At 34.0% G+C, this 17,135-nt stretch overlaps 2 protein-coding genes across 2 annotated transcripts; one reads left to right on the forward strand and one right to left on the reverse strand.

Annotated features, from left to right (window-relative positions):
• Positions 1–902: 902 nt before the first annotated feature.
• On the reverse strand, positions 903–7,193 carry LOC110999970 (importin subunit alpha-3). The gene is made up of 6 exons (XM_022269276.2): positions 6,914–7,193; positions 6,111–6,809; positions 5,384–5,626; positions 4,378–4,650; positions 3,434–3,610; positions 903–1,839 (listed from the first exon to the last, which is right to left on the reverse strand). The coding sequence occupies exons 1-6, from the start codon at positions 6,974–6,976 to the stop codon at positions 1,747–1,749; spliced, it is 1,548 nt and encodes a 515-aa protein (XP_022124968.1). The 5' UTR covers positions 6,977–7,193; the 3' UTR covers positions 903–1,746.
• Positions 7,194–7,516: 323 nt separating this feature from the next.
• On the forward strand, positions 7,517–16,684 carry LOC110999989. Its single transcript, XM_022269305.2, has 6 exons — positions 7,517–7,884; positions 8,297–8,497; positions 10,125–10,338; positions 10,709–10,821; positions 11,629–11,749; positions 15,502–16,684. Exons 1-6 carry the CDS (start codon positions 7,798–7,800, stop codon positions 15,624–15,626), a joined length of 861 nt encoding a protein of 286 aa, XP_022124997.1. The 5' UTR covers positions 7,517–7,797; the 3' UTR covers positions 15,627–16,684.
• Positions 16,685–17,135: the final 451 nt, after the last annotated feature.

The raw sequence follows: 17,135 nt of genomic DNA on the forward strand, positions 1-17,135 counted from the left end.
TCCGTATTTCATGTGAGCATCTAGCACCTCACAGTTCTGTGCTCTGTGATAACGTACTCAGAAAAGAGGGTAGTTTTTTTACTTTAGGCTCCTGCCAGCTAATCTTGACAGATTAGCCACCACGATCGAAATGGGTTGAAAACATTCTTCATAAGTTACAAATATAATTATCCTCTTTCTTTAAAATAATATAGAATTATTATTACCTTCGCAGTTTCCAGCAGAAAGTGGGCCAATTTTACGATGTAAATTCGCTTAACACCAGATTAGCTTCAAGATACCCTGAATCAGTTCAAGAGTCTTATCACAGCGGGGTTAAATGCTATGCATGCGAGCTAAAGAAGATGGTAGGTACCTAACAAAATTATATGTATAGACGCCCTTATGTATTATTCATTGTGGAATGAATTTATTTGTAGAATCGTCCGTTCATTAATAGCTATTTTAATCATAAAGATTATAAAAATCCAAATGAAAACATATTTTTGTCTATTAATAATTAAGCGGCCACACAATGCGATAACGCAATATTACGAGCTATAGGGTGCCATAGGGTGTTGCGGTGTGGGAATGTATTTAAACCCCTCCGCGCCTCGTCTCGCAGTTCACTAATTCGGCGCACTTGCGGTGCGACACGTCGTCACGGTATAGTAATTTGTATGTAGTATGACGTTGCGGCACCGCTCCGCACCGTTACTGCATCCTGTGGCCCTGTGTGTTGTGTGGCGTGACACAGCAATTTGTGCTGGGATAGGGCCTTAACTGTTTTAGTAGATATTTATTTCTAAGTCATTTTCAATAAATAAAACGCACTCAAACTAATCCATACATTTTGTTACAGAAAACCAGCACATTCCGCGACTCACTACCAGCCATATACTTGGGTTAATAAAACACTTTAATAATTGGACAGAATTTATTGTAATATAGTTACAAATGGGTTCATTCCGAACATAATCACGTGTCCCACCCGAGTTAAGTCGAAACATAAATACTATGTTATCAAAAGCAATGTGTAAGCGGAGTACACTAATGTCCGGACTTACTTGCTATGTCGTCCGTCTTGGGGCTAAAGATGTGAGAATTTTCTTCAATTTCCGAGACCTTATTATCTAGACAGCGTTAAAATTTAGACTGAACACAGCACTTAGTTACTCACCGAGGAGAATAAAAAAAATACACAATGTAAAGTTTATTTCAATAACATTTAAGACATACATAATTTTTTTATATATTACGTCTACAAACAGTCCCAACCATGAATTTGTCGACACACAAATTTAAAATAGTTAAGTTTGCTTTCAAACAGATTTATAAAAAAAAAACTCAAATGAATTTTCACCAATTGGCTCTCACAACTTTAGCCCAATGAAAAGATGAAAAAAGAAAATCCTCAAACATCACAATACCTGTATCACAACGAAGCCACAGCACCGATAGTCAAATTTAATAATTAAAAAAAAACGCGAACTTTACAACGATCACGGTGCTAAGGCCTTTTTGCTCGACGCGTGGAACGACGAACGATCAAAATCAACATTCGCTCGTTGATCCACTTAAAGCACACATCGACTCAATTCGCATAACAATCACTATACATAATTAAAAATATCAATAACAGCATTCAAAGGGGAGATTTCCAGCGAAAATTTCGACAGTTCATTGACTCCCACTTGAACGGTGTTATTCGCCCCGCTTCGGGGAATGGGACGTCGATGTGTGCGGATGTGGGGCGTGGGGCTAAGTCTAAAAGCGGAAGCCGTCGTGGGGACCGCTGGGCGCGGGTTCGAATTGGAAAGATTGTTCCGCTGTTGGAGGCACGAGGGTCGCGTCTTCTTCCTGTAAATTTACGTTTCCCAGTGAGAACATAATCATTTAACAAATTATGGGTCTGTGTTGAATAAGAATCATCACAGGGATTCGTAATCTGAAGATTCATTCATTGTCAATAGATATACAAAATTGAAGTATTATATATATATATATATATATACTAGCGGATCCGACAGACGTTGTCCTGTCTACACGTCTTTAATTTCAAAATTTCAATTTTTAATAAGCCATTTTGATGAAAATTATTATTCAAATGTTATGACAATATCTAACGATCCAGCACATGGTCACACACGATATAATACAATGATAACAAAACTTTTTTTAAATTTCGGGACAGACTAAAATTAAAATTCGAATATTATTTAAAATTTAACACTGCGATGGTAGCGCCGTCTGTCGGATCCAATGTAAAACATTCCAAAATCAACAACAACTAATAAATTGAAAATTAATTAAAAAAACATTGTCCAGCGGACAAAATTGTGAATCTAAACCATTCCCAGATCCCCTTGAACACACATAAAAAATTTCGTCTAAATCGGTCTAGTCGTTTAGGAGGAGTTCCATCACATACACACACACACAAGAAATATATATATTAAGATAATAGAAGTATGCAATTTGGACAATCCAAGCAAAGTCAATTAGAGAGAGAGAGAGAAAGATATAATCGAAAGTTGGAGTTCAATCTATTACATGTATTATGTATAAAGTTGTTTTCACTTCGGGTCAACTCAAACTTAAATTTATACACGAGTAACTCTATACCAGGATTCAACTATTCCATGTTTCTCCACGTAATCGATAGCATACTTTTGCTAGTAATAACAATACGCGAATACAGAGAATGGTGAACGAAAATAAAAGTTCTACAACGTTTTACTGTAAGAGCATATATCATGTCAACTCTATTATGCCGTATAGTGTGAAGAAGTAGCTGTAGACAGCAAAAAAGAAATTGTTTGAGGGAGTTATCAAGTTTTATCATGTGGTTTTATCTTATCATGGTCAAAAAAATATTCAAATAAGTCTTTTCTTTCTTTTAACCATCTTGGACGTCTATGTATAATATCCTCATCACTATCACTATCATCAATCAATTGTTGTTAATTTAATAATTGTTTAAACTTTGCATTATACAATGCCAGACTATTAATTTAGTACGTTGCGTTTACTTGAAACTAAAACACAGAATAAATATCTGTGAAATGTCTGAAATCAAATTATTTGGACTGACAGACGCCATTACAACATTATTCTAGAAATAGCTCCGTTTTATACATAGTTTTTACACATTTAAAGAAAAAATTTTTTTAACGGATTTAAGCTATTTATTAAAGACATATATATGAGTATTTACCATAAGTTTATAATACATAGCTTCAATCCGGTAAAAAAGTGTTTTCTTTAATTTGTTAACATAATTTACTTCAAAATATACATTATCAAGTTGTAAAATAAAAAATTGCTAAATTGGAAATACAGGAGCCCTATTCAATTTTACGATTGTTATTTCGAGGTATTGGGTTTGATTGAGGGTAAAGACAAAACAATTATTGGAGGTTCGACTTAAAGAATGTTGTTTTATGAGACTTACCTCATCAGCAAAGTACTGCTCAATGATATCATACGCCATCTTGTAAATCTCCACTTTCTCATGAGACTGCAATTCCTCAATCTTGTCAATACCTCCGCACTCCTCAATCATGTTGGCCACTTGTTCTGCACTCTCTCCGGCCATCTTTAGCATGTTAGAGAGACCGTCTAGTACCACCTATGGATTTGAAAATACAAATACATATTACTATTTTATAATAATTCTTAACTTTATTATTGTCTCCAATTCAATCGGAAAAAATAGTCATAATAAAAATTATAATATGCTGTTAGAACTCCATCTATCAATGTGCGCATTTATGTTTAGCTAGGTAAAGGAAAACATTGTAAGGTAACTATATTTCAAGACCCAAAAAGTCGACAATGTGTGTCAGGCACAGGAGGCTGATCAAATACAGGCCTATCAGACTGACAAATGATCACATACAAATCAAATCATTTATTCCAATTAGACCTAAAATGGCACTTTTGAATGTTAAATAAAATATAAAGTTGATTCTAGTTGCACCAAAAGGTAGTTTCGTGTGGAGAATGGATAGGAAACTCCACACTTACTCTTTTAAAAAAGAATTTACAATATTTGTATACATCAGTTACATAAGTTATCTGAGCCCAAGACCTAAAAAGGTTGGCCACTGATTAGAACATTTTTATAAGTATAAAATTACTCGCAAAGGCGATGAGAACTTGGAGAAACTGATCATAGTTGGTAACACAGGAGGCAAAAGATCACGTGACCGTTCACCAACCAGATGGACCGATCAAGTGAAAGACTCATCGCCTTCAAAGCTATACAGTGTCATAAGACATCAGTTTGATAGAAACCAGTGGAAGCAGATAGTCTGCTCTAGATGCTTCGTTGCTGACCACAACACTCCGACATGAGCTGCATGAGAGACTAAAGAGAGAGATAAAAATACTCACATTAATAACTTGTGTGTCCTTGCATGAGAGGAGATTGCACAGAGGGGGTATAACTCCGCATTGGATTAGAGTAGCTACTTGTTCCTTAGTGCCACTGATACATAAGTTGGAGACTGCCCAAGCCGCCTCCTTTTGCGTCTGGAATTCACCTTTGCTGAGGTTTTCCACAATCTTGGGCAGGAGACCAGCGTCAATGACTGCCTGTACTTGTTGTTTATTACCAGCCGTTATGTTTGACAAGAACCACACTGCTTCTTTGCAGATCTTTTCTTTCTGTAATTATATACATTTACATGTAAGTCTTTATTATGCATTCATTTATTTCATTAATTCACAAGAGATTTAATTTTTTTTATAATAATTTGATTACTGTAAAACTAAAATCACGTAACATTGTTGTCAATATAAACACTAGTAAAGTACTGCTGCAACTGAAACACAAAAACAGTACTATTTCTGACTAGAAAACTCTATGAAACATTTAATTTTTAATAGAGAAGCATTTATATTTTATGAATACATTTATATAAGAGTTGGTAAATAGCCTGAACATACTGCTCACATTATATATTATTATGTCTGGTCATTAAACCATATAAGTCATCATTGCATGTTTATTATTAAAATGTATGTTGACAACTCAAGACATAATGAATATCATACTATACAATAGAGAAGGGGATATCAAAACATCTTTATCCCAGTATTTATAAGAAGCATGTGTTAAACAAAAATCTGATTGAAAATAAATATTGGATATATGCCAATTTACAGTTTTTACGTCTTCTAATAGTATCCATCCATTCGTTCGTGATGTATTAGTGATATTTACAAGTTACATTATTTGATGACAGCAAAGGTAAAAAGCCTATTCCATAAATTGCAAGCCAATAGGAGGTAAAGCAATCGGATTTATATCTAAACAATAAAATATCTAATTCAAGTTTTAACACTAAATACTCTAGAATGACACAAGCAATAACATTTTTAATAATATTTATTTTACCTGATGTGAGAGCAAGGCTGGGAAGTGTGACAATGCATCACAGTTAAGAACAACTTGAGTTTGTTCATCCGTTCCTGTTACAATGTTACCCACAGCTCTTAAAGCTGCTGTCTGGCACTTCACCTCCTTGTGTGAGAGAAGTGGGATTAGTTTGGGCACAATACCCGAGTCTATTACCATTTGGATCTGATCATTGCCCCCATCTGTTAAATAGCTGATGGCCCATACTGTGTCTACAAGAATCTGAAATTCAAATATTTACTATTTATATATATACAGAAAGCTAACAATGCCTTTTAATTAAGGATATTCAGGTTATTTAATATCTATTTTTATTATTGTAATTAAAATGGCAATGTATTGGTCAGCCACGTCAAGTTTGGAGCCTATATTAAATAATTTAACAAATTATCTTATATAACACGCAGGTCATCAAATACATTAAGTATGGAAGTGCTTAAATTCTCAACAGTAAAATCTAAAATGATAAAAATTGAATATTTGGGAATTTCCCATATTTTGGGATATAATCTTTACCGTGATGCTTACTATTTCTTAATGTGCTGTTTACCTTAAAAAGGTATTATTAATAATAAATATTTTTAAGAATTTTAAGAAATTGCATATTTGTTGTTTATTGAGATAAGCAACTCGTGCCTCAAAATTTAAAAAACTCCAAACCAATTAATTCAATTAATAGATAAGATAAACAAGTCACTGAACTTACGTTGATGTCACTGTGGGTGATGAGTACATTAAGAGCAGGTAGAATTTCTTGGATAGTCTTGATTGGTGGTGGGGGATCCTTACTTCTGCACAGGTTCACAATAACCCATGTCACATTACGCAAAAATGATATAGGTATCTCAGGCTTAATGAAACTCAATAAAGGTTTGACAACTCCCAATTCAACAACAAAATCACGGAGAATAGGGCCATCACCGATAATATTACCAAGAGCCCAGACAGCTTGCTCACATACATTCTCATGTGGTGACATAAGTAATTGCAAGAATAATGGCACTGCTCCAGCATGAACCACTTTGTTAGTTTGCGCAGATGTTCCAGACGCAATATTCGTAAGAGCCCACGCCGCTTCGAATTGCAGGGTAGGGTTGTCTGCTCTAGATAAGCAGTTAACAAGAATGGGGAGAATTCCAGTGTCGATTAATTCATCTATTGGTGGATTTTTGTCGGAAGAAAGTAGCTTTCTACATTGCTGCACGGCTGAAAGTTGAACTTCAGGATTCTCGGCGTTTGCCGCATTCATAACTAGCTCCCGAAGATCTGTAGAGGCCAACGTCCTCTCGATCTCATCTTCGTCTGTCGAGTCACTGATGGGTACATTACGACGTTTTTGAAGCGTTTCTTCTCTTTTATTTTTTCTGAGCTCGACTGTCACTTCGTTTCGTCGTCTGCGCATCTCCTACAAAGCACCAACAAATCATGACTAATATATTATACATCTGATTTTATTATATATAACATTGCAAAGATACAAATAGTGAAATTAGACACTTTTATACTTACATCGACATCTTTGCCTGTGTTCTTGAAAACATGCATGCGGTTTTTCGCTGGATCCGTCGCCATTTTTATGTGGTTGTCGTTCGACTGAGATTTAAGATTCGTACACAAGAAACCAAGATATTAACTTAAAATAAAGTTCAACAAAACTAATAAGACATATTTTAACAACACTTTTACGTATGCTGAATCATTAACCTCTTCACAAATCACAGAATATTCTACAAATTGAAAATTGTCCGTTTCCTCCCTCCTTCCTTGAATTCTTTTTCTGTTTTTAGCCATAGACAATATAAACTTTAGTAAAATTTTATAATCTATGATATTGACAATTGGGTTAGGTATACACTAGTAGTGATATTAAATGAGAAAATATATGTTTAATATTACGATTGTAAAATTACTAAATAAAGGGCTAGTTAAACATAATCGGATTGGATATGCCTTTTCTTTATAACAAAACCATTATCGACTTAGACATAGTTGTGGCTCGATACAATAAACAGGTAATAATAGGTTTTTGTCTCTGGCTGAATAAAATAAGGTATACCTGTGAATCTAGCTTGGTATGAGATGAGAAGTGAGAACTACTGTTAATAAATAAATGAACGGGACTATACGAATATTATATTACTTACAACAATTATATACTAAAGACGTATGAGTATTAATACGTATGGTAATTCCGCACAATGCATAATGTGATTACTGGATTATTTACTAGGTGGCGCTAAAGAAAGTATATTAGTCTTCCTACTCCGTGCTTACTGCGTTTGTGCAACCAGCCATAAGTCCGATCAATAACAGTAGCATAAATCATTCAGGTAGTTAAGCGTTCCACTGCAGTTCATAGTGTTTTATTAAGAAGTGAAAATAAAAGCTAAGACATGACGGTGTTTACTAAACCATTGGATATTTGTGAAAAACCTATAATTATAAATACGCCTTATGTTCAAGGAAGTAGTCGTAGCGAGGTTCGTATCCATTTCATATTGATCGTTCATAATATATTATGTAGGTATTGAATTTTTAATAAAATAATGTTAGTACCTTTATTTTAATTATTATTGACAACAAATTAGTTGTTAAAAAACACGTAGCCCGAAGAACTCTTGATAACTCATTGATTATGGAATTTATTTTTATCTAATTTATAATATTTAATTTAATCAGAGTAATCTACCCTCGAATAAATATTTACATTAATCTATATCTAATATTTTGTGTCAAAAGATTATAAAAGAACATAACTGGGGTATCCTACATTTTAGCAGTAATTTTTTTTTATGAGTACCCTCCCATTATGATAACACAAAGTATGCGTTTTTTTTAACCTCTTTATGCGTCAAATACACGTCTTAGCTAATCTGTTACTTACTTTTGCAGTCCCGTGTGGACCTACCTGAGCAGGACTTCTACCCTCACCCTACGCAAACTGTGAAGGCATTGATGTATCTTTTGATGTCGGTGATTGTGCTTCTCGCTTTGGGAGTGACTTCAATCATTGTCATGCTGCGGCAGTATAAATCTGGGTACAACAACTACCAGGCCTTCTGCCACATTCCAGTGCCAAGAGATTTTACCGAGGTATGTATTTTTGTATTATAAAAATGGCTATCTAAAAAAAACATATATCCCATACAAATGGAACATTACAAAGAGTCAACCAACATTATCAAGATTTGCATTTTAGAAGAAAATTTATGTTTATATTAAATTATACATTTATTAACTCCCACATATCGTGCTATCTGAATAAGTAATTGAATAATGACCATCAATTGTACTGGTATGACGTCTAATTTCCACGGTCGAATCAATCTGTCTTGATGTCGATTTTTTAATTTTTACTGTAGCGATTAATATAACAAACCTATATCGTAATATATTTATTTTGTCTACGTATTTAACTACGCAGTACGATATAGCATTCTAATTGCAATTTTTTACGAATTATTTACAAAATAATACGACTATATTATATAATAATAATAATAATAATGGTACATTTAAAGAAAAACAATTTTGACATGTCAAAAACCTTTGTCTTCAGTCACCGTGACCACGCACGCTGTAAAGCACGCGAAACGTCGGTATAAATTTAAAATTATGTCTAAATAATTATAAGTTTAAATACAATGATACATAACTATAATCCGTAAAAAAGTGTTTTTCTTTAAATGTGTAAAAGTTATGTTAATAAAAGACAATACTATAATAATGGTACATTCACCTCAAAAGCCACATAAGAATGTAAATGTAATATTAGTTATTATAATGGCAAACTTCAGGATATAATGTCATAATAATAATAAGTAAAGTTATTTATAAATGTTGTCAAACTTATGGTCTAAATCTGACACATACAGACTCGCCTATAAAAATGTAACTTTATGAAAAATATCATTAAAACATAATCATGCGATAACAGATACCTAGGTTCAGCGCCGCCCGGTAGTAGCTCGATGTGTAGCCTAGGTATTGATTACATGCGCGATGCAATGGCCGGACTATGGGTAACTGGGAAACGTGCAGTAGGTACACACTTAGTATTCGTATGAGTAGATTGTTGAGGGCTTAGAAAAATTATATTCGGTATTTAAAAGTAAATTTACAACAACACATATTATATAAGAAAACATTTACGCCCGAACACATTTTTTTTTCAATCTGAGATCAGACCGTAACAGTCGATATATCTCTTGCATCCCAATAACCAAACCCTACGAAGACAATCCATTTTTGGCGACGGATACAATGCAATCTCTTCGCTATTTACACTCATATTTGATAATCAATACAAACCACTTAAGTAAATAAAAACGTACAAATAATATTAAAATATACAGATATCTATTACAATCCGTCGATTGGTTACTTGATTTTATTAATATTTGGATTAAGATGTCTATGTCAAAAACGGATTGAGCTAGGTTATTGGGTTTTGGCGTTAGACAATATACAATGCCAAAACAAATTACATTGATAAACAAAATCTAGGAAATAGAAAACATTTTTTCTACAATAAAGTTCACCAAAGAGAGACTTTACATGAATAACAATCTAGCCTATACACCATTTTTTATGTATATTACTATATCATTTATGAGTGATTTTTACGTGGGCAACACCTATTAATTTCTTCGTCGTCTTGTATAATATCACATATATCTCCAAATAATCATTAATTATATCTTTAAAAACATTTTTATAGAGGATGTCAGATGGCCACTACCGCGCACTTCCTGTTAGTTGGTCATCCAAGCCAATGCTCCAAATTGTCAGCACCATCGACGAACCAGAGAGTGATGATATCATGGATATGCTAAATGAGGAGCTGGATATTGGAGACTCTGTGGAGAAGATCGCTGTTGTTGACAATGGACGCCGAGTTGACTTCATCCATGACTTCAGCGACAATGTTACTGGTAGGTCATTTTTGTATAGCCCTTGATTTGATTTCGATTATTCTAAATTTGAAACGTGCTTCCAAATTTAAATAACTCTTAAAACTATTGAATTCATGAAAATATTTATATATATATTATATATATATATATATTTAATAGGAATGTTACTGAACGGTGCTTCCAAATTTGAATTACTCTTAAAACTATTGAATTAAAGAAATAGATATTTAATAGTAATGTGTTCCTGAATCGTGTTTCCAAATTTGAATTATTCTAAATATAATTGTATTAATGAAATAGATCTATTATAGTAGTGTTTTCTGAACGGTGTTCCAAGATTGAAATAATTCTGATCAGTAAAAATATCGTAGTAAATATTTTATTCCAGGTATTGTTGATGCTGAGCGTTGCTTCGTGATGGACTTGGAGCCTGAAATCGTTATGCCCCCAGACCTATTCGTGGCTGGCCTCACAGCTCGAGATCAATTTGACGTGTCTAAGGTATAATCGACGTGCCTAGAATTTTAGTAAATAATAATAATATTCTATACGTATACTCGTCGAAACTAAACCCTAATTTGTTCAGTCATATATTTTTACAGGTACTTCCTCTCATTTCTACGATCACCGTAGCTAACAATGAAAGCCGCCCGCGCGGTCAATAATAATAATAACCAAAATCAGATTAGGGTAAAAACGCCTTCAACGGGTAAGGTAAACCTTTACTGCGTACTTCACTCACTTTAGTCCTGCCCTTCAAGCGATGACCAACCCGCGACGGCCCAAGGCGACATTCGAGTCTTGCGCTAGTCAAGTTAGTCGGGCCAAAACAGCCCGAGCTGAGCTGTAAAGGAATTTATAGCCAACAGAGAGATTCCATTCTTAAAAAAATGTATTTATGATCCAAACAACATATCTACTTTCTATACTAGTTTGAGCGTACCAGTACATACGCGACGGTTCCACAGCTAAGAGTTTTTTATGGCAATTTTCGCCGCGCATTAAAGTATGTGGAACCAGCTACTACTCAGTCCTTTATCAAGGTGCGGAGAAAAAGGCCACGAAGGGACTTTTGAGCCTTCTGGAAATAAGAGGGGTCTATAGGCGGCGATATCAGTTATCAGTTTTGAAGATTTTTTAAAATCAGATAAACCTCCTGCTCATTTGCCTCCTATAACATCAGTAAAAAAATGATTTATTTGACGGAATATTTGTTATATCCTAAAAGGAACGTTATTTGATTAGCTTATACAATAGATTAATACTAATAATACTAATTCGAAGTTATAACGATAATTGCGGTCACAGGTTCGCACCCATTTGCGTGCAGCTTTGCCAGCTATCGTAGACCTCGCTAAGACCGCAAAGAGGATGGCGGAGACCTGCTTCGCAAGACCTGCTTACCGTCTTTACCGCGACGATAACATCAGTAAGTATGTCGGGAACAGAAGGCTGATCACGAAAAAGATAGTTTACAATAACACATAGCTTCAATCCAATAAAAAAGTGTTTTCTTTAAAAATGGAGAATGTAAAAATATTTAAAAAATTCTTAATTCAATTTATAATTTGTTATAAAAATGTTTTGTTTATATGAAATACTAGCTGACCTGGCGAACTTTGTTCCGCCTTAATGGCAATAAATAAGCAGTTTGGGTTTTTTTATTGGAAAATATACAAAAAAATTAAATACCTACATTAATCATTCATTATTATTTCTGTATTTTAGTACATAGGTTGCTCTTCACTTAAGTACCTTGTGATACACATTTTTTCATTTTTTGTTTTATTATCAGGCGCAAAAACAAACAACGCTGATGGTCTTCCGACCCGTGAACATGCCACGTATAATTGACCATGGGAAAAACATGAATGTTCTAGATTTAAACCACAAACTTTTAAGGATTGGCCTTGTGATTTGTTGATGGTCATGGCAAATGCAAGACGTATCGGAAATTGAAGTCTTTTAAATTCAAACGGCATATCGGTTGGGATCATCGGGATCCTCGGAATAAGAACTTCCTCACCTTTGAATTTTCCTATCATTATCGTAGCGTAAATTACATTGTTCTTCAATTTTCTAACCACCAAACGCATACCATTATGTAGTTCAGGTCATCTACATCTTTATTCTTTTTCTTCTTTTTTATCAGTAAGCAATGTAACTCTCATGTTTGTTGTCAGCTGCAGTTTCGTCACATAGCGCCATAGATTTGACGATTTGAGGCAAGCGTTTATTTCGTCGACAGCCGTAGATCTTGGAATTACTGGCAGTATTTGGCGGAAATCGCCAGACAGTAAAATCATTGCTCCTCCAAAACATCTCGATTCATTGCGTAAATCTTTTAATGTTCGGTTAAGTGCTTCCAATGCACGTTTATGCGCCATTGTGCATTCGTCCCAGATGATGATTTTCGATGCCGCTAAAACTTTGGCCATTGCTGAGTGTTTTGCAATATTACACGTTGGTTCTCCAATAGTTTGAAGATTTAACGGTAATTTTAATTCTGAATGAGCCGTACGGCATCCTTCTAACAATGTGGCTGCTATTTCAGAAGAAGCAACTGCAACCGCTATGTTGGATCTCGCCCGAACAGTTGCTAAAACTAATGACATGAGGAATGTCTTGCCAGTTCCACCAAGGGCATCTAGGAAATATAAACCACCATTTTCATCATCGTTTGCCTTCATTAAAGTATCATAAACTTCCTTTTGTTGGTATTTCAACAGGGGTACATTCGTTTGAACTACTAAATCTAATTCCTGGTGATCATATTCACGTTCCCGTTCCAATACTCGATTAAATGCGTCATTCGACAACAACAACAAATAGAAACATTCATCATTCTTTGGATGAACTGTATACATACGACAATACCGAGTTTTATAGTTCTCTTCACTGTTTATACGAATGAGCAATAGCACTATCATTATAATTAAACTAGCTGACCTGGCGAACTTTGTTCCGCCTTAATGGCAATAAATAAGCAGTTTGGGTTTTTTTATTGGAAAATATACAAAAAAATTAAATACCTACATTAATCATTCATTATTATTTCTGTATTTTAGTACATAGGTTGCTCTTCACTTAAGTACCTTGTGATACACATTTTTTCATTTTTTGTTTTATTATCAGGCGCAAAAACAAACAACGCTGATGGTCTTCCGACCCGTGAACATGCCACGTATAATTGACCATGGGAAAAACATGAATGTTCTAGATTTAAACCACAAACTTTTAAGGATTGGCCTTGTGATTTGTTGATGGTCATGGCAAATGCAAGACGTATCGGAAATTGAAGTCTTTTAAATTCAAACGGCATATCGGTTGGGATCATCGGGATCCTCGGAATAAGAACTTCCTCACCTTTGAATTTTCCTATCATTATCGTAGCGTAAATTACATTGTTCTTCAATTTTCTAACCACCAAACGCATACCATTATGTAGTTCAGGTCATCTACATCTTTATTCTTTTTCTTCTTTTTTATCAGTAAGCAATGTAACTCTCATGTTTGTTGTCAGCTGCAGTTTCGTCACATAGCGCCATAGATTTGACGATTTGAGGCAAGCGTTTATTTCGTCGACAGCCGTAGATCTTGGAATTACTGGCAGTATTTGGCGGAAATCGCCAGACAGTAAAATCATTGCTCCTCCAAAACATCTCGATTCATTGCGTAAATCTTTTAATGTTCGGTTAAGTGCTTCCAATGCACGTTTATGCGCCATTGTGCATTCGTCCCAGATGATGATTTTCGATGCCGCTAAAACTTTGGCCATTGCTGAGTGTTTTGCAATATTACACGTTGGTTCTCCAATAGTTTGAAGATTTAACGGTAATTTTAATTCTGAATGAGCCGTACGGCATCCTTCTAACAATGTGGCTGCTATTTCAGAAGAAGCAACTGCAACCGCTATGTTGGATCTCGCCCGAACAGTTGCTAAAACTAATGACATGAGGAATGTCTTGCCAGTTCCACCAAGGGCATCTAGGAAATATAAACCACCATTTTCATCATCGTTTGCCTTCATTAAAGTATCATAAACTTCCTTTTGTTGGTATTTCAACAGGGGTACATTCGTTTGAACTACTAAATCTAATTCCTGGTGATCATATTCACGTTCCCGTTCCAATACTCGATTAAATGCGTCATTCGACAACAACAACAAATAGAAACATTCATCATTCTTTGGATGAACTGTATACATACGACAATACCGAGTTTTATAGTTCTCTTCACTGTTTATACGAATGAGCAATAGCACTATCATTATAATTAAATTGTAAATTGTAAAAATAATTAAACGTATTTATTTAATAGAAATATTTTGAATATTGATTTCTTACAAATATCAAATTGTCATATATACGTCATTACACAGCTGTCATTATACGTCAATTACATAGCTATCATTTGCGTTTTATTATTCCAAGTCTGATTCTTATTTGTTATACCACTTTTTATAGTGACTGACGTTTCATGTCAAGTCCCACGGGAACGCTGTCGAACGGGATAAAAAGTATCCTATGTCCGTCTCCTGGCTCTAAGCTACCTCCATACCAATTTTCACTCAAATCTGTTCTTTCGTTCTTGAGTTATAAGTGGTGTAACTAACACGACTTTCTTTTATATATATAGATTGTAAATTGTAAAAATAATTAAACGTATTTATTTAATAGAAATATTTTGAATATTGATTTCTTACAAATATCAAATTGTCATATATACGTCATTACACAGCTGTCATTATACGTCAATTACATAGCTATCATTTGCGTTTTATTATTCCAAGTCTGATTCTTATTTGTTATACCACTTTTTATAGTGACTGACGTTTCATGTCAAGTCCCACGGGAACGCTGTCGAACGGGATAAAAAGTATCCTATGTCCGTCTCCTGGCTCTAAGCTACCTCCATACCAATTTTCACTCAAATCTGTTCTTTCGTTCTTGAGTTATAAGTGGTGTAACTAACACGACTTTCTTTTATATATATAGATTATGCTCAAATTCTGTATTAATAAGTATTTTATTGTATTAGTATTCAGTAACTGAAAAATATAAATAAATAAATCTTACCTTGAGAATCATACAATTAAAAAACGATTTTTTTATAAAACACTTTATTATGCAACGCATAATATATTTATTCTGTAGATTGTAATTCAAGCTTTCGTTTCAGTTGAGAAACGTTCAACAGCTCAGCCTCATGATTACATCCAGTTTTCCGGGAAGCACGTTCAAGAAATCAAGATTGATAACATCGCAGAGATACTCAAATACGAGGAGAATCTTAAGAAGAATTAATCGCGTTTAGTTTTCGAAGTAGTGTTTGAAATAATCTTTGGTCACTTCATGAGTTTGTTTTAGTCATTGTTAACAGTGCCCTAAATGTCATACGGGATACGCTTGCGGCACTTTACAGTTTGACAATAAATTCATAATAGTTGTCGCTTGACAGTTGGAGGGAAATTCATAGTTCTAATTTCAAGTAATTGCGTACATACAACCAAATATTTGGAGGGAAGATAATTCTAATTTCAAAAATTGAGGAAGGCACAGATTAAATATTCATGTGACACAATTTCAATTAGTTGCACTAAAGCTTAGGCTGGATAGAATAAAAAAAAATGTATAACGGAAGCCAAGATTAGAGTAGGTAATTTTAATGTTAGAATAGTTTTATCTTGAATCTCAGTGTTAAAGTGGACCCTTATCCTATATTATAAAACAATTTTATTTTAGAATTATATTTTGATGTTGAGTAAGACTCTAATAATTATAACATTAATAAATATAATTATTTTTTCTCAAAAACATATCTTTAGCCAAAATTTAATAACCCTATAAAGAGCACAAGATCTGAAACACGAAATCGCTAAAAATTAATACGTCAGGATAATAAAACCGGCCACCATTTTCACGTTTTAAGCACAAACAAATCATGTATATAATAAATAGCAATTAAGTTCTAGTCCTGAATTTTAAGCCAAAATTAGCATTGTGGTAATATTTTAGTCGCCATTATCAGAAGTACTAAGATATTTTAAGACACGAACGTAGCCCTGTGTATCTGCAATAGCAGAGTTTAAATTTAAATAAAAAATATCGTTGTCTGTTAAATTGCCATGTGGCAAATCTTATACACCTGTGTGACACCTGCAAAAATATTATTTTTATCTCTGGTCGCAGCTTGTTGACATGTATTTATTTGTTTTTAACCAGCCAGCACTGAAATGTAGCAAGCGGTTACATATTAAAATATGTATAAAATTTATTGTCGTCACGCTTTTTATACTGTGTTTTATTTAATACTGTGTTAATTTTTCTGCAAAGCGAATATTAATAAAGTTTAAATGTATGTATATCGATGTTTTATTTACTAAAAAATTATAATCATTTGTTATTTTAATTTATTTAAAGAATTTTAAATGAATAGTTTCTTTTTAATTCTATAACTTAATCTATGTGTTATGTGTGTGTATCAAGGGCAGTGTTGGCCTAGTGGTTCCAGCGTGCGACTCTAATAACTGAGGTTGTAGGTTCGATCCCCGGCTGTGCACCAATGGACTTTCTTTATATGTGCGCATTTAACATTTCATCTAACGGTGAAGGAAAACATCGTGAGGAAAAACCGACATGTCTTAGACCCAAATAGTCGAAGACGTGTGTCAGGCACCGGAGGCTGATCACCTACTTGCCTATTAGATTTAAAAATTGATCATGAAACAGATTCATAAATCTGAGGCCAAGACCTAAAGAGGTTGTAGTGCCACTGATTATTATTATTAATTTAATTTATGACTACGAAAAATA

The sequence above is a fragment of the Pieris rapae genome, chromosome 12 (genome assembly GCF_905147795.1).
Source record: "Pieris rapae chromosome 12, ilPieRapa1.1, whole genome shotgun sequence".
Taxonomy (NCBI): domain Eukaryota; kingdom Metazoa; phylum Arthropoda; class Insecta; order Lepidoptera; family Pieridae; genus Pieris; species Pieris rapae.

Bases quoted from the DNA above. Each gene is read 5' to 3' on its own strand.
- LOC110999989 (XM_022269305.2), top strand. From the start codon at position 7,798: ATGACGGTGTTTACTAAACCATTGGATATTTGTGAAAAACCTATAATT. The intron at 10,339-10,708 runs GTAGGTCATTTT...ATTTTATTCCAG, and splicing joins CTTCAGCGACAATGTTACTG to GTATTGTTGATGCTGAGCGT. The intron at 11,750-15,501 runs GTAAGTATGTCG...CTTTCGTTTCAG, and splicing joins TTACCGCGACGATAACATCA to TTGAGAAACGTTCAACAGCT.
- LOC110999970 (XM_022269276.2), bottom strand. From the start codon at position 6,976: ATGGCGACGGATCCAGCGAAAAACCGCATGCATGTTTTCAAGAACACA. The intron at 6,810-6,913 runs GTAAGTATAAAA...GGTGCTTTGTAG, and splicing joins ACACAGGCAAAGATGTCGAT to GAGATGCGCAGACGACGAAA. The intron at 3,611-4,377 runs GTGAGTATTTTT...TCAAATCCATAG, and splicing joins AGGACACACAAGTTATTAAT to GTGGTACTAGACGGTCTCTC.